At 39.3% G+C, this 25,159-nt stretch overlaps 4 protein-coding genes and 1 long non-coding RNA gene across 10 annotated transcripts in view; 3 read left to right on the top strand and 2 right to left on the bottom strand.

Moving 5' to 3' along the window:
• Positions 1 to 7,376, bottom strand: part of Bmm (brummer) — a 21,433-nt gene extending 14,057 nt beyond the window's left edge. Inside the window, exon 1 of one of the 2 annotated variants that reach the window (XM_071788859.1) lies at positions 6,727 to 7,376. In XM_071788859.1, coding sequence (XP_071644960.1) covers positions 6,727 to 6,886 — 160 coding nt within the window. In that variant the 5' untranslated portion in view covers positions 6,887 to 7,376. The remainder of the gene's footprint in view (positions 1 to 6,726) is intronic. The other variant, XM_071788858.1, reaches the window with a different exon arrangement.
• Positions 495 to 6,104, top strand: LOC139819496 (uncharacterized). The gene is made up of 3 exons (XR_011733742.1): positions 495 to 1,341; positions 2,012 to 2,085; positions 5,559 to 6,104. It is a non-coding gene; the product is annotated as an uncharacterized lncRNA (long non-coding RNA).
• A 994-nt stretch (positions 7,377 to 8,370) lies between the features above and the next one.
• Positions 8,371 to 13,565, top strand: Rnb (R and B). The gene is made up of 6 exons (XM_071788772.1): positions 8,371 to 9,104; positions 10,547 to 10,767; positions 10,914 to 11,639; positions 11,762 to 11,940; positions 12,082 to 12,355; positions 12,478 to 13,565. Exons 1-6 carry the CDS (start codon positions 8,781 to 8,783, stop codon positions 13,472 to 13,474), a joined length of 2,721 nt encoding a protein of 906 aa, XP_071644873.1. The 5' UTR covers positions 8,371 to 8,780; the 3' UTR covers positions 13,475 to 13,565.
• Positions 13,566 to 14,144: 579 nt separating this feature from the next.
• Positions 14,145 to 20,888, bottom strand: Sad (Cytochrome P450 family protein sad). Of its 4 annotated transcripts, none has more exons than XM_071788778.1 (10): positions 20,624 to 20,888; positions 20,422 to 20,528; positions 20,269 to 20,331; positions 19,310 to 19,825; positions 17,394 to 17,950; positions 16,945 to 17,132; positions 16,354 to 16,688; positions 15,646 to 15,870; positions 15,316 to 15,534; positions 14,145 to 15,251 (listed from the first exon to the last, which is right to left on the bottom strand). In XM_071788778.1, the coding sequence occupies exons 5-10, from the start codon at positions 17,894 to 17,896 to the stop codon at positions 15,135 to 15,137; spliced, it is 1,587 nt and encodes a 528-aa protein (XP_071644879.1). In that variant the 5' UTR covers positions 17,897 to 17,950; positions 19,310 to 19,825; positions 20,269 to 20,331; positions 20,422 to 20,528; positions 20,624 to 20,888; the 3' UTR covers positions 14,145 to 15,134. The 4 variants fall into 4 exon arrangements, with proteins under 4 accessions (XP_071644879.1, XP_071644878.1, XP_071644877.1 ...); XM_071788777.1 differs by having other exon boundaries at positions 20,422 to 20,540; XM_071788776.1 differs by adding an exon at positions 19,952 to 20,071 and having other exon boundaries at positions 20,422 to 20,888.
• Positions 20,889 to 20,989: 101 nt separating this feature from the next.
• Positions 20,990 to 24,997, top strand: LOC139819439 (transmembrane protein 120 homolog). Of its 2 annotated transcripts, none has more exons than XM_071788780.1 (6): positions 20,990 to 21,573; positions 22,184 to 22,302; positions 22,508 to 22,666; positions 22,737 to 22,829; positions 23,031 to 23,248; positions 23,418 to 24,997. In XM_071788780.1, exons 1-6 carry the CDS (start codon positions 21,505 to 21,507, stop codon positions 23,822 to 23,824), a joined length of 1,065 nt encoding a protein of 354 aa, XP_071644881.1. In that variant the 5' UTR covers positions 20,990 to 21,504; the 3' UTR covers positions 23,825 to 24,997. The 2 variants fall into 2 exon arrangements, with proteins under 2 accessions (XP_071644881.1, XP_071644882.1); XM_071788781.1 differs by lacking the exon at positions 20,990 to 21,573 and adding an exon at positions 21,915 to 22,048.
• The last annotated feature ends 162 nt before the right edge of the window (positions 24,998 to 25,159 follow it).

Here is a 25,159-nt window from a genome sequence, read left to right on the forward strand (position 1 = left end):
AATATAAGATCCAACTATGAATACCGGCCTACAATCGACGATGGAAGAATAGCTAATGATAAGAAAGCTTTACGGATAACACATTGACAAATATGAGTTAATACGTAATTGGCGATCTATAAATAGAGCTACGATTCGTTGTTCGCTAATTCGAGTTTTTGAAGAGAAAAATAAAATTTTATTGTAAATTTTAAATAAAAAATAAATATAATTAGGTAATATAAAAATGGCATTGGAAACAGAATTACCTAATTGTTAACATTGACTGCCAGACACGAATTAATTCATAGTTGGTGATCTATAAGCATCAGCTATTCGTCGATTCGATTTTTTGTGGAAAAAAATTAAAATTTATTAAATTTCAAATAAATGCTATAAAAACATAATTAAGTAGCATATTGATATTTGACATATAAAAATGATGTCGGGGACAAAGTTACCTTGAACAGTGACAATCAATGTATATATTACATGAATTTATAGGCTTTGCGGCAAAATAAAATATATTACATGAAATTACAATTTATGTATATTTGCAAATTGATGATAACATATACATATAGAATCGATAAATTCGACGTTTACTGTCGAAGAATTATGAAGAAATATACGCCGTTGTGATCAAACAACTCGTCTCGTCCTTTTTTTCATTGCTAACACGCGTTAAAATAAAAATGATTTGCGCGACATTTTAGTCATTTTCTCGTTATATAGTCGGCATTGACTGACTTCGATTTCTTGTCATTTTAACGTTGAAAAAGATACGCGAAGTGTCTCGGGAAGTCTCTTTCAACACGTTTTATCCGGTGCGATAAAACGCTATATACAGCTATACAGCTAATGTACACATTTTGTGCATTTCCTGCACCTGTTTCCTCCGGCAATTTATCAGTCTCGATCAAGCTTCTCTTTCCACACGGTGTGATCGGTAAACACCGCGTAATATAATTTCGGTTATTTGCCCTTATCAGGCAGCAAACTATCAGGCCGCATAATCATCGATAATTGCGCCCTTATCACGGCACGCAGATAACGCCGGGCGCAAATAAACGGGAGTTATCGATGTTTATCGCTCAAATAACGTTCATCAACTCTAGTATATCTGGCTGTGTGTTTGGGATTTCCGCGAGTAAAGTATCTCGTATCGCGCATCTCAACGCGTCACGAGCGACATTCGAATCGGCTGATCTATTAGTATATAATCTCTGATTATATTAATTCAAGACGTCAGGATCTTCTTCGACGAGGAAAATATGTTTTTGACTGTTTGGCCGAATTGCAACGCCTCGATCTCAAACGAAAAGATGTGCGAGCCGCTTCCTTTCGGCTAACAAGTGAAAAGTAAGAAGACCGCTATCGATCAACAGTCCCCCTCCTCCTCCCGTAAATAAACGTGCAGTCGTAACCCAGTTCCACTGACACCGATGCACGTATCTAGGCGAGAAAACCGACACAAGAGATATAGCGTATCTCTTTCTATCCGCCGATTTGCGTTGCATGTGTGACCATGATTTTCAACGTCACTCGTGAAAACACGAAAACATATTTGTCGCAACTGCCGATCAGCTTGTCGACGCATATCCATGTATTACGTATTACGGCCAAGCCTGTCTAATGACCTTGTTTGTCGCGAGATCGGACGCGTGACTAAATTCTATGAAAGTGATACGAAAACAACAATGGACAGAGACACGCGGAATTATTTTGAACGTTCAATCGACGATTTACGAAAATTAATTGATGTTAATTTAAATTTATTTCAGTTATTTAAATATTCAATCTACTTTCCATTTTATTCGCTCTGACTTACTAATTTCTCGAAGTTTATGCAGAAATTTATTTCGCACGCAAATTTATTTTATTAAAAACCTGTCGTTTTAGAAAATAAGTCGGCAGCGTTCTTACATATGTATATCAGATACTGTAATTTCGTGATGTAATTTGCGGCTCAATAAATCACCACAGTTGCCGAGCGGGAGACAAAGCGACTGAAGCGGCTGTGTTTTTTCAGGTGTGTGCCAAAGTCTGCCGAGTTAAATCTCATCAGTGCATCACGCATCCCGGAGTTCAGGCGTATGCTATAACGTACGTTTGCTATACGTAACTTCCCTCGCTCGTTTCCGTAATTAGAACTTACGCAAGACGGCGAAATGCAGTGACGCACGATCTCGTTACGATCGCGCGTCCGTCGAAAATGATTCATAATAAGCTCGCTGCATTGTGCGGACGCGTATATTAAACAGACGTACAGACGCAACACTTCGACGCGACTTAAACAAAAGGCTATTCAATACCTTGACTCTTACGTGTGCCCCGGTCTTTAAGCATTATAATTCTGTTAACAGAATTTTCATAACAAAATTGCATCACCTGCCCGACGCAAATAAGAAAACACAATTGAAAAAAGAAGATTAAAAACAAGCAATAAATGACACTCTAAAATAGCGTTATTAAAAAATAGAGCTTTTATTGTACATCTTATAATTAGACGTGATGTATATTTATTTCTACACTGAGAAAAAAAATTGTTAATCCAAAAAAAATATTTAGTCCGATACGTTCAACTAAACATTTTAGTTAGTTAACTAAACATTATTTGTCCCAACAAAATCAAGAATTAATTAATTCAACTAATGTTTAATTAACTAACTAAAATGTTTAGTTGCACGTATCGGACTAAATATTTTCTGGGATTAACAAATTTTTTTTCTCAGTGTATACTATATTTTCCTTTGCCATCTTTGTCGTAGATAAAATATTAAACAAAAGTTTAATATCTCGTTCCTTTAAAATCTTACGATAAATTTAAAAAGACCGGAAATCCATACTTGGAAGTTAGATGCGCTTGTTTACACGTGCACTTACGGATGTCAGCGTATTGTGTCATTACGAACGCATAATGGTGCGGAATGGCGCGTGAGAGATAACGAGAGGCGTGCCGTTTGTGGTTATCGCACTTCTCGTGATAATGAAAGGCAACACGCTTATTGTTAGCTTCGCGGGGAAACAAAACACTCGCGCGATAAACCACGCGTTACAGCACTCCGCGTCCCCCCCCCCTCCCTCCCCCTCGAACACGCACTCGTCGACGCAACTGCTAGGCATGCGACCTATTTACCAGATCAAGGCGGTATAAGGGTGATGACGTTTTACGCAATACTTATAACGAATTATTTCAGGATTTGTGAAAGCGGGTCAGCGATAAGTCGCTCGCGCACCGATTCGGAGCTTCTAAAGTCGCCTCGCGCCACGGAGCGTAATTGTCGCTCTATTACCACTGTTTATCAGCTCCGTGCGTTCACCGACAATAACACGTGCCACGTAACTATTAATACGACGGGATTAAATCAGGCCCGTAGCCGATTAAAGGGCAAAGACCTTATTCAGACCTCGGACAGAAATACATATAGGATATACTGTCGTATCTTTTCTTTCTATTTTCATCTTTTACATTCTTTAAAATTTTCATTAAAAACCCTCCAGCTTTTTCAAGTAAAATGTGTAAAATAGCCTTTTGTGTAAAAAGCTATTGGAAATATTGTATACAAGAGGGTATTCTGGTTTGAAAGGTCGTAAAAAAAGTATTTTTCAAGAATTTTTTGTAGGGAAATAAAAAAGCAAATAACGTTCAACTTTGGTTCTTTTAGTCTTATTTTAAGAATATATTTCTATTTTCTAAGAAACAAAAACGCTCTTGTTTTTTATGTTATATCCTGGTGACTAAGAGCTGAAAAATACCTTTTAAACCAAAGAATATCCTTTATTTAATAACATTTAATAACATCTTATTTACACGTAAGAGTTGAATTGAATAAACATTCCTTTCATAGATTAATTTGCAACATGAATGATAAAACGTCATTCCCCGCAATGTTATTGTAACATTGTTTATCTCCTACACTAATTGTAAGAAAAAAAAGTTATTAACTTGACTAAATATTTTCAACTGATTATTTTTAATTGAAATATTTATGTATTTACATTAAATACGACATGTTAAATCTAACGTGACGTAATTTGACTCAAATACTTAAATATTTCAATTAAAAAAATAATAATCAGTTGAAAATATTTGATCAAGTTAATAACTTTTATTCTCAGTGCAGGGAAACCGGATTGTATATTGTTGTACGGTTAATTTCTCCATATCGCAAATTTTATTCAGTTTTTTCTTACACGATTTATTTCTCCCCGACTGCATATTTTATTCAGCTTTTTCTTACGCGGTTGATTTCCTCGTTCATGACGCATTTCATTCGTCTCTCGTTTTACACGGTTCGTTTCGAACGAGTTTAACGATCACGCGCATATCGCACCTGCGATAAACGCGGGGGCAATCTTAACGACGTTGTTCCACGACGCGGGAGCGCATATTTAATAAAACTTAACATGTGTAACGCGCGCAATCTCGGCGAGCGTGACAGATATATGGGAAAGGGCAGGCGCGTTACAAATTTACCGCGTCGCGCGCTAATTAGCTCCTCGATTGTTCTCGTTATCGCGGTAACGACACACGCGAATGAATTATATAGACGGGAATAATAATAAATCCCATCCGTTTCGCCGACCCTATCGTTGTGCAACGACATGTAATTTCATTTAACCGCGGCGTTATTGCACGCGCGTTTTTTACGACATTTTTTTAGCTTCAATTTTCAGATGCAATTTATCAAATGAGCTTACATGACTTCTCATATGTTGTGATTACGTAACGCAAGCGTTATTTTTTGAAGATTACTGACATCAAGTAATTGAAGATCATTGAAATGAGGCAATTCAGAATCATTAGGTATATAAATAACCCGAGAACGGTCACTTTATTTATTTATTTATTGTTTGCATAAACGGTCATCTGGGATGATGATTTTTACCTCAATTAAATGTCATTGTTATTAATTACATATTGCATATTTTTGATTGTTCTATAATTTGTTAGTATTTAAGGATAATACGTATAATATAAATTTACTCAATTTTCTAAGAGAGAAAAAAGTAAAGAGAAAAGTGCCCAAAAAAGTACTTAAAAAAAAAACAACGAAAGAAGCACATTGAAATTACTGTGACGTAAGCTTCATTTTCTCGACACTGGAGTATCACCCCAGGTGACTGTTCTCGGAGTTCCGGTTTAAATCTTTTGTTAAGTTTCTATGGAATGCAAGATGAAATCTTCGAATGAAGGAATAGAAAGGAGGAGCTTCCCCATAGGAGCTAGATACTCGTAAAAACAGGACAATAAAGACAAAAGAAAACAATATAAAAAAAAAAAAGATTAGAAGCTGCTCATTTTTTCAATATTCGAACAAATAAAGTAAGTACTCAGGGAGAAGAAAGGAAGTATAACACTCGAAGTGACGAATGACGAAACAAAAGGAAAAAAAAGGAAAAAAAACAGACGCACACGTTAAAAAAAAACTGATATATATATTTCCTAAAATGTTGAATAGAGAAAAAAGAATAGAAGAAGAGCACGGAAAGTAAAGAAGAAAGAAGGGAAATATTAAAATAACATTGAAACGTAATAACATTAATATTATCTTACATTTGTATTTTCTTTACAGCAGAGAAGCGGCTGTTCGTCCTGTCAACAGAGATCGACAGGACGATCTCACGATGAAAAACATTGCGGCGGAAGAGAAATTATCGGATGAATAAACGCGCGATCTGTCCGCGAGAAACGTGTCTCCTTCGAAACCGTCAAGGAAGGAAGATCGTTTTACATAATTAACCCTCAGCCCCTGTCCATGGGTCATTTGTCCGGTCATGTGTCCGGCCAAAATCTATTACCTATAATATCTTGAGACTCAGCAGGGATGGTGCCACTTGTAGTAGCTGGAAAAAAACTTCAAGTAAAGCGCTGCTTCAGGGAAAAACTTGGTTAGATTCCGCTGGTACAGCCGCGCGAGTACTGGAGATTGCAAATCTCGAACGGACACGAATGACCCATGCACAGAGGAGCTGCGTGTCCCAAACGCAAAGTCTCAAAACTTGTTATTTTCGTGCAAAAAATTGTTTTTTTTTTGTGGCTTTTTAGTAAAAATAACATCAAAAGAAGTTAGGTAAGTGTTAAAATTAAATACATAAAGTATAAAAATAAAAACTTTTATAATACTTTCACTGTTCTTTTATAATATGTTTAATAAATACGCAATTTAAAACAAATATCACATAATTATCTTATTTTTATTCCCTTTTTTCATAAATCTAACGACATCGAAAATACGCATTTTTCAATTGTAAAAAAATTTTTTATTTTTTAATAATACAAGATCGACGTAATTTTTTCTTACAGAACTCTTCAGCTTCATTAAAAAAAAAAATTTTTTTTTATTCCACGTCAATTTTAACCAGATATAATTTTTTTAAATTTTTTACGTTTTTTTTAGCAACTTTTCCGAGTTTATTTGTTAAAATTTTGTTTACTTATTGTTCTAAAAATCTAAATTATTGTTTCGTATTCTATAAGGTTGAAAAATACTCTGAAATTTTTTTAGATGTTTTAAACATTTTTAAAGTTATTTAATAAACTCAGGACACGAACGACCCATGGACAGAAGTTACGTTGGTCGCAAATCAAAACAAAGGGCAGGGGCTGAGGGTTAATCTCGCTCGCGATCTGTCCGCGAGGAACTGTCTCCTCCAAAACCGTCAAGGAGAGAAGACTGTTTTACATAATTAATCAGGGGGGGGGGGGGGGGGAAAATTGGAAAGAGATGCGAGTTCACTCACCCAGAGGTAGGTCGCAGAGCAGGCAGCACGCGGCGATAGCGCCCGCGGACGCGCCGCTTATCTTGTTCAGCAGCAAGTGCGGCGCGTACTTTTTGAAGCAGACCGCCACGCCGACGTGGTAGATGCCGAGGAAGCCGCAGCCAGCGAATGACAGATTCATGTTGCCCTTGTCGCTCCGACTTGGTGACGCGACGACAACACTCGCCGGATCGTTTTCCACGTCGTTCACTTCCTCCTTCCCTGTACCCTGCCTTCTTTTCTCGCTTCCAAGGATCCGCACGAGTCCTTCACGCCCAGAAACGAAGGTTATACGCAACGGGTGTTCCGCGTTATCCGCGAAAAAATCGCGGTCACGATCACGGGATTACGCACACTCTCGTGTGCGAAAAGCGTGAAAGAAAAGCGCGGAGTAAAACGACGTTTTTGTCTCTTCCAAGGAACGCTGTCGATTTCGTGTGTAACGTTAACGTGTCTTCCAAGATGCGCGTTACGTTCGTGCCGACACGCGAGACGACACATGTACCACGACGGCCGATAGTGTACTGTCAACGAGCAACAGCTGTTGGCCGTTCGTTCCCATCTCCCGATTTACCCGAGCGCGTCGACGAAAAACAGAGAGAGCGAGATGATAAGGAAGAAAGGAAAGACGTTTATACACATCACGGGGGACCGACTGCAACAGCGATAACGCTCGCGCGATAACGAGAGAGGCCACGTATGACGTTACGCCGCGCGATTGGCCCGCGCCGGGTGGTGTGGTTCGCCGGCCACGCCTACCACGTGCGGGCGTTCGCAAATACACTCCAGCCAAGTCCGGCCAAGCCAGCCCGAATCCGTGAGAAATTGACCAATCACAGGGGAACATGAGAAGAATAGTCGACTGTGATTGGATTCAATTTTTTATGGCTGAAGGGTTTTTCGGGTGTTTTCGAAATCTATCTTTTGGTACGGTATACATACATATATAAACAATTTTATATATACTTATTAACGTGTAACTCTATATATTAATATAGATGTTTATATAGAGTTACACGTTACACTCTAATTATAATATAGATGTCTGTGATACCCACTGGCAGCATGGAAGCAAGCTAAATAAACTTAGGCCGGTATTCATAGTTATTTAATGCTAGGTGCTAGGTCTACAATGCGAGTCGTAAAGTCGTGAGTCATAAGAATTGACCAATCACAATCGAATTTGAGGAGAATAATCGACTGTGATTGGTCAATTCTTACGACTCACGACTTTACGACTCGCATTGTAGACCTAGCATAAAACCGTCTTAAGTTCAATCTTAAGATGTCATGAACCAATCACAGAGCCGTATTAGCGTTTTAAGACATTTTTGAAGAATAAATACCGGCCTCAGACACAATGAGAAAAATAAGGAATAAGATAAAGAAATAAGGAATAAGGCATGTTGCATCTCACTTTAATGTACGTGTACTGAAGTGAGATGCGACATTCCCTTATTCCTTATTCCTTTGTCTTATTTTTTATTTTTCTAATTGTGTCTGAGCCCTTCCGTGTCTTGAAAAAAAAAAGATCGTCGCTGCACAAAATGCCGAGTATCTATCGGTAATACAGACCGCTGTTTACCGACAGCGAGCTGCAAATAGTGCCGCGAGTGACCACCCTCTCCTCCTATTTCTCCATTTCGCGGACACCCAATAGGGCAGCGATCATGTAATTTTTTCCCCGGAGCGGGGGGAGGGAAAGAATGTAAAAAGTGAAAAGTGTGAAGTGTTCCTGACGTTTCGCGTGCTCCTGACAGTTCGTGCGATCATATATATAACCTGTGTCTTCGATCGACATGGATCGACACGTGATCGCTTTGTGACTCGCGTCGCGAAGTAGGTTCACGCCACGCCAGTTCACCTCAGTTCACGCGGAATCGGAATGAGCGAAGGGCAGCGAAGTGTTTCGCTCGGAGTTACGTGATCGGTGGTGGCCCACGGCACGCAACGACGACGGAGATGTGCGCGCGTCCCCTCGCCCCGCGTTCATAGAGTGGACGCTGCGATTTTGACCATTTTGACGACGCGCAGTAATGTCGCGCGGCTCGCAGACATCCGCCCGATTCTCGTCGGCGCCGGCGGCGTCGCGCCACCAGGACGTCGCGGTCGCGCCGCTGCCGAAGGCCCTGACGGACGAGTCGACGTTGGCGAGGTATTTCCGCGCGGGCAACCAGCGCGGCATCGCCGTGTACCTCGACCAGCTCAAGAGCGACCCGAAGCGGTGCAGGGAGTTCGCCAAGCGGGCCAACTGCCTCGACATCCTCGTCCAGCTTCTGCGCTGCGAGAATCACCGGATCGTCGACCGGAGCCTGAGCATACTCGCGGACGTTTGCATGACCGACGACGTCAGGGAGAAGGTATATGCTCCTTTCGCCTCTACTCCAGGTGTAGGAATCGTTGTTGATGCTTTCTCAATTTGGAGTTGGTTTCCTCCGATTAGAGTCTTATCACGTCTGAATAGGCTTGTCAACGTTGCTTTGTAGATAACATATAAAGAAATATACTCCGAAGCAATATATATTGGCCAATCATTCTATCTAATAATCATAATAGATTGACAGTCATGATACATGTATATCTAACGATCATAATATATGAATGTCTAAGTGCCTTCTGAATATACATGAGGTCTGTTCTTTACAGTTTTTGTATTTGAATTGAGTATATATAATTTAGACGTTGGAGAGAAAGAGAGTAAATTAGAATGTTCATCTGGAAGGAATAGATTTAAGCACTTGACCCATTCCCAGGATTGACGCTGCATGTCACGTGTTTGGAACATATCTCTGAGAAGCGCAAAAATGTTTATTTTCTTTTCACACATCGATTGTCAACAATGCCCAACTTTTCAGTAGTGTCTTGATGACGCTTTGGAAAGCGTCTTGGTGCTATTGAAATTTTTTTTAAACACTTGTAAAAAAATGCTGTCTTATGTAAAATTTTAGATGAGCTAAAAACCAAATAGAAAGCACACTACGCAACACTACCTATGAAGATACAGTCTTATTTAACATATACAATATTTTATTATTATATTCTTATAATAATAAAAAAAATTCTACTGTGGTATACATGCGAGACATATAAAACTTGCCGGACAGACAACTTATTTGTAAAAGTCATTTTAATTAATAATTATCTTCCATTTCTTCGCTAATATAATAATGCAGTCCGTATTATATGAAATAATTGCCGCCTAAGTTTATCAAGTATATTCTAAGAGATATGTTCTATAAAGCTGCATAATGTCATTTTTTTCTGCGCTCAAAATAAATATATAATTAGAGAGTAGAAGCAAAGGAAACAAGACGAAGAATGCAGGAGGTACAATAGATTAAATATTTCTTTTCGATCCTCATTCTTATTCTATTCAGACGCAGGGTGTAGATATTTTTGCTCTCTATGTTTCACTTACTTCCTTTGGTCTGATATGGTCGTATATCATGCGTGGTAAATGTGAGTGGAAGAACAGGAAGAGAACCTTAGGAGCATTCGACTGATTCATAATATAGACGAGATTAGATTGGGGCAATGCACTATATGGACGAGTGTATAGGAAATGTAACATGAAGTAAAGTTGACAATGTGTAAAAAAAATAAGAGAAATGATATAGAAACATTAGTATATTACTTTATGTTATATTTGTGATAATGCTAATAATAATAATATTAATAAAAATATGTCAGAAGACGTCAAATTAAAATAAATGATAAAACAGAAGATGATAATATAGGATAACAAAAAGTATTTTTTTTTTATTATGTATAAGTTGTGTATAAGTAAATTGTAAAATTTCAGGTAAAGAACAGCAAGATAGGATTCAACGTAGTATTCGTAATAGAAAACCTCGAGTGGAATGCCATGCTGCACTGTCGTGCTTGCAGGCTCGTCAGTAACTTATCGGAATGTAGCTGGCACGCTGAAGAATTATGCAATGCTGGAGTGATGAAAGCACTTGTGACACTCCTAACGTCAAAAACCGACGTTCAAACTTATTGCATGGCTGTCAGAGCTGTAAGGTACAAAATTATTCTCGATTCAATAAATGTAATTTCTCTTTTATGCTATATTTGTTTCAACTGTATTTATTTCATTATAAATTTCACGCATTTTATGTTATAATTATAGATATCTGTTTCAATTATATATTCTATTACATTTGCAGGAATATCTGGAACGTTTACAAAAACATTAGGGAGACGATGGTGGAGTTGGAAATCGTCAAGCTGATTGCTCAATTATTCGTTACGGCCGAAGAGAGGTCCAATGTGGATGCTAAGTACGGCAGACTCGTGGACGCGTGCTTGAAGGCCATGTGTACATTTCTCGACACTTTAGACCCGCGATGCGCACAACAGATGCATGTGAACAAGAACATGTGGGGCTACAAGTGTCTTATGCGTTGCTGTAGCGCGGGCAACAATAAGATGGCTGTTAAATGCCTTTATACTCTCTGTCAGATAGCGGAATGTCGATTAAATCTAGGTATTTCTGGCACGGTCGAGGAGCTCATAGCGTTGATAAATACAGCGGACGCCAACTCCAACCTTCTGTGCAAGGAGATGCTGATTAGCCTGTGTTTGTTTTGTCGAGAAGCAGTAAATCGAGACAAGATCAGGCAGAGCGATGGATTGCAGGTTATCCTGGCACTGTTGAACAAGCCGGAGCACGAACATCACCATCTCAAATTGTTGGAAGCTCTCTCACTGTTCATCCACGACGAAATCGGCCTCGACATTCTGACGAGACACGGCATATTGGAGGTTCTAGTAGCGAAACTGACGAATGTCGTAGCTAAGAACAGTGAAAGGAACAGCGCATCAAGAAAACGTCCCAGCGACTACCTGATCGAGGATTATTACAAGAAACCTTCCAAGTACTCCACTTCGAGGTGAAATAAATTACATAATATGTATATTTAGGATATATAACATCTGAATCTTTTAATCTCTAGGATATATGACATCCGAGTTTATATTGAAATTAACTACATTTAATCACTTTGCAATTCAGATACAGTATGGATTACTACCGCGACGATTGGAGTCCGAGGAGCGCTACAAGTGCCTCCTCCTCGTCGTCACCTAGCACACCGCCCTTGCCACCTTACTTCGACTTGAACGCAGAAATTGATGATCTCGAAGATGACGTTTACAGCCCGGTTTACAGCGATAAAGAATGCGATAACGAAGGTACATTATCTTTCTTTATTACCGTAGACAGATTTTTTTTTTTTTTGCTACATGTGATTTGATCGCAATTAAGATCTTGGACAAAGTATATTCAAGTCATTCGTTTAAATTAAATTAATGCTTCCGCATGTTCTGTTGTAGAGGAAGAAGCTGCTTCCCCTAAGAGCTACAAATCATTAACAACTGTCGAAGCTGATTCCGATTCTTCTTCTCTCAACTCTGAGACATCTTCGGAAACGAATGCTTGTGAATACTATACGTTATTTCTGCTGAGTAGACTGAGTCTCTACGTTAAGCCCATCGACAAATTGGCTGAGTCTACGACCATCAAATCGTTGATGGATTATATAAAATACACAAAAAAGCAAAACGCCCTAAAAAGCACCGCAATCAAAATATTGGCGAGAATCATGGGGTAAGATTTCTCAAATTATAAACTTCGCGTTTACACAATTGTTCCTTTCGCATTTATATTCGTCGTTTTAGAAAGATTTCATTCGCATAACGTTTATATTTTTCTTAATTCACTTTGTCCAGGAACCCGGTGTATTTCATGCCGTTGCTGAAGCAGGGAGTGGTATTTGAAATGCAAACTCTGCCGGAAACGGAAGAATGCACGTCCTATTTGCGCACGGTGGCGGAAACCGGCGGTGCCATCGGGCAGCTATCGTTTATATTGCAGCGCGGCGAAGAGGAGGACAAACTGCTGACCGCGGTATCGATACCGCTTCTCATTAAAACACAGTGTACCCTCAAGTGTTTGCTGAAGAAATGCGGTGGACTGCAACTGATATTCGATCTGCTGGCAGATTCGTCGCATAAGTTACACAAGCGGGCGATCTGGTCAATCTGCCAGTTGGCGAAAGCGCTTGAGATCCATTCGGACGATTACTCGACCACTGAAACGATGACAAAGGTCGGCGAGCTGTGCGATTACCCGAGATTACCTTTCGGCGAGAGAAATCGTACGAAATCACCTGTATCCTCGATGGTGACGTTCGAGCTGGATGACGGCACGACCATTAAGGCTTGCAGGCGAATGCTATGCAAGTGTTCGCCCGTCTTCTCCGTCATGCTGGAGGGTAACTTCAGCGAGTCGAGTAAAAAACGAATACGATTGAGGGACGTGTCGCGCGACGGCCTGAAGACGCTGATACTAGCGGCGAGCGGTGCCGCTAGCATTGTATATACGTTCGAGAATCGAAGCATCGAGTCGCTGCTGGACGCTGTGCTGCTGGCCGACTATTTCCTCATGCCGGACCTGGTAGACACGCTGACTGAGAAATCCTTAAATAAGCTCAATCACGAGAACATCTGTCGAGCTTGGCGTTGGGCCAGGAACCACTACTGTCACGAATTTAGATCTTATTGTGTCAGGAGCTTACTAACCGCGAAAATGTCGTGGAGTGAAACGATGCGGACGTTCCGTGAGTTCTACATCACCAATGCCTTCGACGATTTACTATGCGAGATCAAGGACGAGTTACTATGTGACATCAAGGACATAATCATGGATGTGTTGTGCCAATGTTAAAGACATTGGAAAGACAGTTATCGAATTCGGATCAGTGCAATTATGATGAATAAGGATGATTTTTCGATCTGTACAATAAATCTTCGAAGAATGGGCTCTAAGATAAGAATAGGGTAAACTTGGCTTTTTTATCATTAATTTATGTTGGCTCTAGTCTCCGGAATCTTTTTATGGAAATTCTTTGCATAAGCATGGCGCATTTCTAATGGCGAGATTATTTGATAATTATACAGGACGTCTCTGAAAAAAATAATCTTTTTAATAAAGGTGATAGGGGAGGTGAAGTGGAGTAAAAAATGTTGTAGCAATAATGTCGAAAACGCATAGTTAGTCAGATAAATGTTGATAAGTTTTCAATACGACCACCATTTTTCTTATGCAAAATTCAATTTGTTGCAAAAGTTATTGCTGTATCTCTTGTACATCTGCAACAACAATGTTACTTACAGCAATGATAGAATTCCAAAAATTCTCTTTATTTTTGAATGTATTTGTATAAACTATTCGTCTTATTGCATCTCAAACATAAAAGTCTGAATAAATTATAAAAAGAATCAAGATCGTGTGTTTCAAAACAATGTAAAAAGTTCGAGTCAATAAAATTTAAGAAGATCATGTAATCGAAATGCAGACATAAAATCATATCTGTGATCTGTGAAGTTTATCAGAGTTTAAGTAATGTTATTAATATTAAACATTGATGCGTTTAACAGTTTATTTAACATTTATCTAATAAGATATGCATTTTTGATATTATTAGAGGCATCTTTTTCAGAGACACATATTCTTGTAACTATCGTTAAACATCTCTCGTTACATATATTAATTCTGTACATATGTTAAGATGTTCCAAGCATTTGTACATAATACAGTTAACAAATAGAAATACTTATAAAATCATCATCTTCCATGCATTAATGTTTTTTTGTATTTAAAAATATACAATAAATTCTGTTCATGAAATGTCTCAAAAATATAATTATGTGTATTGTAGATAAAAATCATGAGAACAAACTGCTCTTGTACATTCGCTTTTCTAGATGCATCGCCTATTTTTAAGGGTGTCTCATAAGTAATATACAGTCTTTTTGAGATATCTCTTTTTTAATATGCCAATACAAAGTGCATTTCTCTATTTTTCTTGCATAATATAATTCTTCGTGTAAAAATCTTAATACTCCTGCTATATAAGCCTATTTACAATTTTTATAATAAAATTTATTATGAAATTTTATTTGAATTGACATAAAATAAATTCGTTTGACAGCGAAATATTCTTTCGAACAATGTTAATTCAAGATATTTTTTCACATATTTTATTATAAATATATAAATATTAAACTTAATTTAAACAGAATTACTAAAATACGGGGAATCAAGATGTAATAAATGCACTATGTATATTGGCTTATTAAAAAAATTAGATATCTCGATAACAATCCAGAAATTTTAAGAAAAAAATATACTTATTTTTTTATAAGGAATACGATATTATCGGTTTATACAGGATACCCCCATTAAACACCCTATATATGTGTTTATGAACGCGTATATATATGCATTCGACAAATATAATGAATTATATATATATATACAATTTAATTCCTTACATCGCGTCAATAATAAAATTCTCGTCAGTCGTAATCATTTAACGTCTTCGTTATATTTTTCTGTCAGTCAGCTTCAGTTTGATTGGTTCTGATGGCACGGAGATCAAATGCAAAATCATCTTAATGCTGTCTCGATTTTCGCACTCAATCTTGAAATGTTTAATGAGCTACAAGGAAACAATATACGGTTGTAGTTACGAATTGGAATTAATTGCACGATTGGTGACTCACCTGCGCCAACGTAAGAGACAATTGGGTTTCCGCGAGTCTGCGACCGATGCAGTTCCTCAAGCCTGCCGCGAATGGTACACTGGCACGTGCGTCTTTCACTCCCTGACAGTCGCGTGAATCTTCGGTCACTCTCAGCCACCTTTCTGGCCAGAAGTCGTTAGGCCGTGAAAAATATTTCTCATCGCGGCCGCTCGAATAAAGCGATATGAGAATTAACTCCTAGAAAAAAAAAAGAAAGTCATTTCTTTCAATTAGTTATCTCACCTAACGGCTCGCTCGGCAGAGCGAATGATTTGCAAGTGGGCTAATTTTACGGCGAATCTTTTTTACCCCTTTTGGCACAAAATAACCGCCAATTGTGGCGTCCACCGGCAAGTATCTCGTAAGGAATGGCGCGACGGGATGCAGCCTCAGAGTTTCCTTCCACGTACTCCTTAACAGCATATGTTTTGCAAGTTCCTCCGGTGACAAGTCTTTGATGTCATGGAATAATCGATCTTGCAGCTCGGGGCGACCACTGAGCAATATCAATGCCCATTGCAGGGTAACCGATGTCTAAATAAGCGATCGCAGAATTATAATTTTGCTATACAGAATGTCCCATCGCTTTAATTATTAAAATAATAAGAATATATAATATCAATTTCAAAACAATTAATTTGAAGTTAAAATCGACTTTTTCGCCAACTAAAATAACTTTTGGCTAAAGTTCAATTGTAAATGCCAAATTAGTGATTTCAAATAATTATGCCCCTTCCCCTCCTTACTTAATTTTAGATTTAAATTTGTCTCGTATTATTATACATATATATCTCGTAACTAGTGATACAAACTAGAAGAACTAATAATTCAATTTTAAATAAATTAAGAACGTAGGGAAAGAGGGAGATAAACTCTTTTTCATATAAAGCCTTGTTATATCATTCATTTTAATTCCTTAAAAAATTTGCTTTAAGACGAATAGTGCCTTTTTTCTTTACTCTAAATTTTGATAATTCATAGAACATTCTGAATATATTTATAAATTAAAAAACGTACTGTGTCACCGGCGGCTATGATGAAATCGGTGATGATTCTGTCCACCTTATCGTTGTCAACACCGTTATTCATAATCATTTTCAGAACTCCGTCGCCATCAAGCTGAATTAAATGCGGCACCAGATTCTGCACCTTGTCCAGCACCGTATCGACAGTCTCAACGAACTTGGTCCACACTGGTAATTTGAGCTTCATCGCCAACTTGGGCGGCATCATCGAAAGAGTTGCGGAGTATATGAAAACCCGGTGTAACATCAATGCCACGTACTCTATCTCAGAACGTATTCCCGACCCGCAATCCCGCCATCGCGAACCTATCAGACTCGCCAGCATCACTATGAAGGAAATTGACACGTCGATCAGCATTGTTGTTAATTGCAAATAATCATTTAATCGTTTAATCTTAATTTTACGCAATTGCGAATAATCGTTTAATCATTTAATCATAATTTTACGCAATCGACGAGTGTGCGCGTAGTACACTAATAAATGATATAAATGTTATTTAAGAAAATATATAATTTAATAATTAATAACAGCAAATTAATTGTTGTTAAAAATGTTATCACGCAATCGCTCTCTAAAGTTTACCCTCGATGGACCACTGATACAGTTGATGTTCCAGGTCCGGTATTGTACAGCCGGTTTGGCTGAATGTTTTCCATTTCCTCGCGAGATTTTCAGCAGCTTCCTGGCACGGTACAAGAAAAGTCTTTGGTTGAGGCTTCAGCATCACTTGATTGAGAATTTGCCGATGTTGCCACCACTCTTGTCCGTCCCTATCCCAAAAACCCAACGTTCTTTCGTTATCGAACTGTTTTACGATAAGTCGAATTGTTTCGCTTGAGAGAAAGAGAACTCAGACGAACGATACGTTTGATTAAAAGATTATTTTTAAAAAAATTGAAATTTTTATTTTTCTAAAGCATCTTAAACTTTTTGGATACGTTATTTTGTAATCTCATCTAATATTATTATCTAATTCTATTAGACTTTTTCAGAAGAATAACATACCGATGGGAGAATAACATTGTACATACATGAAGAGCAGACCTCGATACTGCTCTCGGATCTCGTTGTACAGCCTCCAGGCTTCCGGCAAGAAATGCTGCGGCGTGGGGCCCGCGAGATCGATTAATATCTTACGATATTCATCGGGCGAACTGACGAAAACGGCTCGCACCGGTCCAATCCGTTCCCTGAAGACCGGTCCAAGTTCTCGGTGCCTTTTGTCCACGTATTCGTGCAGTTTCTCCGCGCCACCGGCCGATATCAGGGACAGCATCGTGCCGAACAAGGGGAGACCTCGCGGCTCGGGTGGATCCTTTCTCGCCGAAGTGCCAAAATTTCGCGCCAAGTTCCTTACCGAGTCTCGACCGGTGATGTTCCACGAAGGAGGAGCAGTAGCAGCATTGTTCTCGTTCAGTGTTAAAGGTCGTGAATCGAATCCAAATGCTCCGCGCTTGGTGAACGAGACGTTGAAGTCGTCGCGATGGTTCATCGACCTTGCGAATCTCCGTATTGCTCTTCGCGTAGTATGCATCTCTCCAACGACACCGGGTATACAGCAAGACCGAGAGACGAGTGTGCAGCTTCGCTGTCAACGAGAAATCAGATCGTGATCGTATCGAATCTGATACGCGTATACCGATTCAGCGCTTCGCGATTCAGCAATTTTTTCTTCAAGTCGACGAAATTATTACAAGACGAATAATGTATGCAAACGAGAATAAGCAAGTTTTATAAAAATACAGGCAAACGAAAAGAAAACATCGGTTTAACGTACCGCGGCATGTAATTTCATTGTTTTGAAATACATGTAAATACAATACCGCTCTTTGGCGCGTTTAAATAATGTAACATAACACGGTTGAGTTGTCTGTTTCGAACGCTAAACAGGATCTTGTATCCGGAGGATGTATCTGTGGAGGTGGTATCCGGATATCCCACCGATATTTCTTCACCTTTCGTGCTGTCCTAACATAACTCATTATGCGCGCTGAATCAGGAGATAAGAAGCGCAGTTAAGAAAACAGGACGGTATATAAGTAAAATGATATTATGCACGCACGCGCGTTGCGTGTGATTTTAATTTTAAGATTAATTAAAAAAATACAATTTGTCGAGATATTCCACGTCCATGGAACACAGTCTTTATCTCTAAAATATAATTTTTATCTTATACTCAATATGTTTGTGCTATAGAATATCTAATTTCGTTGAAGCAGATGTAAGCTCTCGCTTTGTTTTTCGTATTCGAGTATAGAAAAAAAAATATTTTTTGTTAAAAAAGTAAAGAATTTTTCAATTAAAAACGCGCAATTTTCACTCTAGGATTATTTCTTCTAATAAATAAAAATATTACGATAGAAATGTCAAGCTTAAATTTGAACAGCTAGTACAATACCTCCTTTTTTAAATTTTATCATTTGTAACAAATTATATATTTACATGCGCTCGAATAAGGCCGTATAGTCCATAAAATCATATGTATTATTTTTAACACAGTACAATAATGTACGTAAAGTATGAACAACTTTTTAAGGGAGATAGGAACTGTCTCACGCGAGCGAAGTGTGTGTGATTGCGTCAACGGACCAAATCTCAAAGCGCACTTAACGATAATGCACTATCCTTTTGGTCCAGTGTTTCTCAAATATACGTGTCACATATTCAGTTCGGCAGTTTTAACTTTAAACGATTACGTTCTGCTTCGTCTTTAAAAGTTATACTGTGATCTCGTTCGATTTGCAATCAATCTTTCCTCCATCGCAATATTAGAGTTTATCGATTTATTTAATAAAATTCAATGAAATAAATTGTAATCGAGGCAAACTAAATTCAATCCGCCGGTGAAAAAAGAACAAAACGGTTCGAACCGGTTGGCATTTCAAATAGATCGTTAAGAAGACCTAAATAGTTGTTAGTAACACAATAACATAAAATGTATACACACCAATATTCGTGTTTCGGTTGTAATTAGTTCCTCTTCTTATATCGTTATAGTATATTGGAATTATCGAGCTATTAACATCGCCGCCTTATTACAGAACGTTGTATTTGAAAACTGAGACTTGCGTGACTCCTCCGTGTTCTCTCCTTCGTTATACCCAGTGTCTGGAGGCTCGAACTCCGTACGCGAACTCACGTACGTGCCGGTCTAACAAACTATGCTCGATTCTCCGGGGTCAAACTGTCGAACTCGTCTGGCAAGCATCGCGATCCTCACTCTACCGCGCATGCGGCCTCCTGGTTGCCGGTCGCCCGGCAAACCGGCCGGAAGCGGAGCCGACCGGAAGCGGTGCGGAGCGTAGTCCCGAGCCGATCGAGACGACCTTCTGCCTTCCACGCGAGACTGGATTCACGACAGGCTTGCAGGAGGAGATCGGGTACCGTTATCTGGAACTGCGCCGCCGTTTTATCCCTCGCGCCTCGAATTAGAGGCGCAATCGAATCCGTTCTTCCCAGGTTTCTATATAAGACAATTTAATTATCATTATACGCTAAAGAGCTCAGATTAATTTCATGATATTCGCTATTGAGCAATTTTTTTTTACGGGGAATTATCGTCGTTGACTCGCCGTTAAAATTTTCTTACATCTTTTAAAGGATAAAGACGACCAGGCGCGTTCAAGGCGCGTCTCACCTTCGACGCGGGAAAAAGAAAATAAGAGAATTCTTCTCTCCGAGAAATTTTTAAATCACCCGGGGCAGGCGCCTGCAAATAAGGCACAGAAATCTGAATGTCAAAATAGCTGAGACACGGTCCGTCGAGAGCAGAGAGACAGAACACGTCGATTACATCCCGAGATATGCTAAGTTTATTCAAAGTGAATCGACTAGAGTTTTATGTCGCGCCTAGCTGCGTTCCCGGCCCAGAGATCCTCTAAGATTTCGGATGCATCTGATATATACCTGATAAACAAGGCACCATCTCCACCTTCTTTCCCTTCCTCCTCTTCCTCTTCCATTTCGCGTCTACAAAACAAGCGGGAGTTGTGACACGTTTTAGCTCGATAAATAATCATCTAATGTCCTTTTTGTCGGAGAGTTGAAAAGTCTTCTTACCTTTTGCGACGACGAGGTTTAAACGCCATTCGGCCCTTCCGTTTTCTCCCTTAATTGTCCCTAATTGTCTTTCATTTTGACTTAATCTCCTTCGAGCCTTCGGATAGCTTAAACAAAATCTAAATCTAAATAAATGCGGAATGGGGGGGAGGGAGAAAATAGAGAAGAAAGAAACTGCGGATAAAAAAGAGCGCGACCAAACCTGTTCATCTCGCATCAACAAACAAACCACACATTGACGTTTGCTATTTTCACGTAATTAATCAAACGCGTAATATCACAGTCGTGCATTGTTGAAGGCAAAAGCAGTATTTTTTGCGCGATCGATCTCGGTTCCTTCATCAAGAGCCTCCGTTTTTTTCCAACGGCCGTTCTCCAGCCGGCGAAAACCCGTGAGTTCGCGATTTGAAGTGCGCGGAGTATCGATATCTCCCATCTCGATCGGAGTATCGATATCGCCGCGGCGGGCGCGAGGCGCGAGGTGGCCCTCCCCCCCCCTAGACCCCACTGTTCGTGCCATATGATCCAAATTAATTCTCGCGCGCCGCGCGACACTTTCGGACGCGACGCTCACCGCGACGGCGTTATCGCGGCGTTATCAGACAACGAGGTATCGATCGATCATCTATCAGTCATCGGGTTCGGGTATCGGCGTCAGTCGTCCTTGCCGTTCTCGCGCCGTGATCTTCGCTTCGCGTAATCCCCGGTTCCCCCAGCATTGGTGGCCGAAGCGCCGAGGAACGTCGTCGCGCACCTGCGCGCTGCACCCTCACCTTTATCCTGTTATCCATTTTCTCTCTCTCCATCCGATGCGCGTTCGTCGCGCGTTGCGGGGCGCAGAAAGTGCGAGCGAGTCGTGAAACCGCTACCGTTGACGAGAAGGAGAAAGGGGGAGAGAGAGAGAGAAAGAAAAAGAAAGAGAGAGAGAGATTGAGATCGGACCGGACGATCCCACCTGTGATTTGTAATCTGTAATCTGTGATCTGCTTGTGATCCCCTGCGTCCCGCGATCCGCGATCCCGACGGACGTCGTCGTCTCCAGCCGAGAGCCGAGACCGAATCCCCCCTCCCCCTCCCGACGCGATGGACATCGACGCCGAGACCTGTCTCAAGGACTGGAACGACCTGGCGCAGGACTACAAGGAACTCGAGGTGAGGATCTCGGCCTCGGCCCCCTGTAACAGAACGGGGCCGACGAGGTTAGGTCTCGTTCCCCTCGCGTCACGTCTGCATGATCGCATCGTGATCCGCGGATCGCGGTGCGGTGCCGACCTGGACGGCGGGAAGGAGAGGGAAGGAGAGAAATCCGTGGTTTCGCCGATTTTTCGCAGAGCGTCACGTGACGCTCGCGTGGCCTTGACGATAAAATCGATCACGCGCGAGCGATCTGGCGCCGTGTATTTTTCAGGATTAATTACCGATTCCGATTAACGATGCTGCATTTTAATAGCGAGTGATGTTGCGGAATTTTAATAATAACCGCGATAATTGTAGCGCGCTGCGCGCGCACTCGCAATTATACTTATTCCTCATTATTTTATTTTATGCAATATGACAGTTGTGAAGAAATAAAGCAACATGAATTAGATTAATAAAATAAAAAAATACAGATAATAGAAAAAATACAGTAAGAATAATCAAATGATCATTATCGATTGGTCACGAATCATACTTGAGATCTGTGATCATCGCTCATTAACTGATAATCAAGATATTGGAGGATATCGCTGTTGTGTTCTAAAGAGACATTTTTTATTTGCAGGCACTAAATAGGGAATATCTTTTGAAATTGGAAGAAATTGGTGAGCTGCAAGCAAAATGTGTCAAAGGTATCTCCCACCAGAAATACCGGATGGGTGTAATATCCAAGTCTTTGAAACAGTAAGTTTGCATAGTGTCAGCTTGCATATTTTTCTCAGAAGGATATGCGATGATGTTTAAGAATTTAATTATATTAATTATGCAAGCTAATATATTTTTTTATTAAGTATTTAGAAAAGTACATGGATGGGAATAATTGGAGCATCCGTAATTGTTGAAATTGAAGTATTGTAACCGATAATCTGAATGATTTTTATATTTCCAGGCTGAGCACAAAAGAAGCACGAGAAGACTTGCGGAAATCTATGACGAGGAGGGAACAGCAGCTTAGGGAGATGGAACAAACGCTACCTAAACAAAACGGCGTTTACTTACAAATTATTCTGGGCAGTGTCAATGTCTCCATATTAAATAACAACGACAAGTATGTTACTGTTAAGGATCAAATCTAACGCATCTCGTATCCAGAGTGATTTTATGACGATTGTTTTCAGATTCAAGTACAAAGACGAATATGAGAAATTTAAACTAGTGCTATCGGTAATTGGATTCGTACTCTCTGTATTAAATCTATTTACCAACATAAGGTGAGATACTATTATCCGTTTAATTCATTATGATCAATATTGCATTTTCTATCTATAAAAAAATATATGATTATAGATATATATTCTTCGTTCTTATATTATAACTTATATTACTACATTTAGTAGTAATATAAGTATTCTTGTTTATTATACGAAAATTTATATACCTTTTTATAACCTTTATTGGGTTTCTTTTTTCAGGACCTTAGAACTTAGTTTCATGTTTCTCCTCGTCTGGTACTATTGCACGTTAACGATAAGAGAAAGTATACTCAAAGTGAACGGATCAAAAATTAAGGGCTGGTGGAGATTCCATCATTTCCTCTCGACAGTGATATCTGCTGTTCTACTAGTCTGGCCAAACACGGGACCGTGGTACCAGTTTCGCCGCCAGTTTATGTGGTTCAACGTGTATATCAGTAAGTGTTGTATAAATTTTTAGCAAAATCTATCAAATCCATCTTGGTAAAAAATCTACCAAGTAAATTGTTTGTATCTAGAATTTTAATGTAACTTACAACATTATTTTATTCTTAACTGCGTGTAATAGCTAAACTTTTAACTAACTCTGATACACTCATTTTTCAGGTGTAGTTCAGTACTTGCAATTTCGGTACCAACGCGGCGTTTTGTACCGGTTAAAAGCGCTGGGCGAGAGAGACAATATGGATATCACCATCGAGGGATTCCATTCATGGATGTGGCGCGGTCTCTCGTTTCTGCTGCCGTTCCTCTTCGCCGGTTATTTCTTTCAGCTTTATAACGCGTACACGCTATACGAATTATCGTACCATCCAGAGGCGACGTGGCATGTATCGGTGCTCAGCGCCATGTTCCTCTTACTATTTGTGGGAAACTCGGCCACCACCATCATGGTAATCCCGCAGAAGCTCGTCAAGGAACGCGTCAAGGAGCATCTGTTCGCGTCTAAGCCCGTTCGCAGAAAGGAGGGAAGCGCGCACGATAAGGACAATAAAGATGAAAAGAGTGAGTGAAGGAAAGACGTTGAGTACTTCTGGCCTTTCTGGTGAAATCAAGGCTCGGCTGGATTATGAGAATAAATTAGGAAGAATTGTAAAGGAGAAGACTACGCTATAAAATGGTGTTGGTGCTGGCTCTAAAATATAACGAACCGTACTTTGTTGCGTTGAGCAAAGGTGAATTAATAACACATACATACACACATATATACAACGTGAGTGACTGATCACAAATAAAGAAGTTTTTATTTACTATACTCTTGGATAAAGTCCATTGTCAAGTGCTTTCGAGAATGTTCTTTGTACTCTCAACCGTCCTGAAATAAACTTGCCTAATTCCAACAATAGGCTTCTCAACGAATTTCAGTCAATTTTTTTTAATAGGAGACAATATATAAAAGTATTTAATTAATTGTCTATTATTATTTTTTAAAATTAAGTGATAGGCAGGAACCAGTTAAATCTATTTCAAATCAGTTGAACGCTATAACTCAAAATTTTTTGTCTTTTATTCTCTTTTGTGAAAAATGTCCCTTATTTTAAATCTTTAAATTATTTAAGCATCAGTTGACGTCTCGAGAGTTTCGATTGGAGAAAAATTGATTCCAGATTAATCAAACAATCGTTGCAATTTATTCTATTTTATTCCGGAACACCTTGCATATGATTCTCGCTCGGATTATAATCATACCAAACGCATTTATTTTTGATTGAATTAATAAAATGTGATATCGAACCATAGTTCGATCATGACAAGCAATATGACGCGTAAATATTGACGTATTGACGCCATGTGTTTGATAAGAGGCCAGTTAATCTATTTCCGGGGAATTTATATGTATATATATACACGTACACATACACGACACACGATGCATATGTACAGGCTGTTTCTTAAAGTCTACTAGTGAAATTGAGTGAAATTATGCTCACATTTGATGAAATACTCTGTATACACACATATACATCTAAATTACGTAGTCATTCTATATGCAGATATACATAAATATACATATTATATAAGTACCTATACATATGCGATATCGCGTTTACGAGATATCACATAAAGGACACGATTCGTGTATCATGTATAATCATGTATAATTATGATATACTTTGCACCACATGTATTTATTGAAATGTATTTACTCATGTGTAAATAAAAGCGTACCGAGCCTAATCCTACAACGAGAACTTTCAGTTGAGAATTACTTACGCACCGAGTCGCTAATCTAAGTTTTTTTTTCTTTAACACAAATTTCTCTTTCTTTTTCACACTTCTATTCCGTCCACGTCGCACGTAAGCGTGAAAACGCATCTTGTGCCGGGTTCTCTTGAACCCCGCGAGAG

The sequence above is a fragment of the Temnothorax longispinosus genome, chromosome 9, assembly GCF_030848805.1.
Source record: "Temnothorax longispinosus isolate EJ_2023e chromosome 9, Tlon_JGU_v1, whole genome shotgun sequence".
NCBI classification, from domain to species: domain Eukaryota; kingdom Metazoa; phylum Arthropoda; class Insecta; order Hymenoptera; family Formicidae; genus Temnothorax; species Temnothorax longispinosus.

What these genes read in the sequence shown, in the direction of transcription:
- Rnb (XM_071788772.1), top strand. Translation starts at nt 8,781, where the DNA reads ATGTCGCGCGGCTCGCAGACATCCGCCCGATTCTCGTCGGCGCCGGCG. An exon ending in CCGACGACGTCAGGGAGAAG is followed by an intron (nt 9,105 to 10,546) that starts GTATATGCTCCT and finishes GTAAAATTTCAG; the next exon opens with GTAAAGAACAGCAAGATAGG. An exon ending in TCCAAGTACTCCACTTCGAG is followed by an intron (nt 11,640 to 11,761) that starts GTGAAATAAATT and finishes TTTGCAATTCAG; the next exon opens with ATACAGTATGGATTACTACC.
- Sad (XM_071788778.1), bottom strand. Translation starts at nt 17,896, where the DNA reads ATGCATACTACGCGAAGAGCAATACGGAGATTCGCAAGGTCGATGAAC. An exon ending in GTTATTTTGTGCCAAAAGGG is followed by an intron (nt 15,535 to 15,645) that starts GTAAAAAAGATT and finishes TTTTTTTTCTAG; the next exon opens with GAGTTAATTCTCATATCGCT. An exon ending in TGTCTCTTACGTTGGCGCAG is followed by an intron (nt 15,252 to 15,315) that starts GTGAGTCACCAA and finishes GTTTCCTTGTAG; the next exon opens with CTCATTAAACATTTCAAGAT.
- LOC139819439 (XM_071788780.1), top strand. Translation starts at nt 21,505, where the DNA reads ATGGACATCGACGCCGAGACCTGTCTCAAGGACTGGAACGACCTGGCG. An exon ending in ATATTAAATAACAACGACAA is followed by an intron (nt 22,667 to 22,736) that starts GTATGTTACTGT and finishes GATTGTTTTCAG; the next exon opens with ATTCAAGTACAAAGACGAAT. An exon ending in AATCTATTTACCAACATAAG is followed by an intron (nt 22,830 to 23,030) that starts GTGAGATACTAT and finishes TTCTTTTTTCAG; the next exon opens with GACCTTAGAACTTAGTTTCA.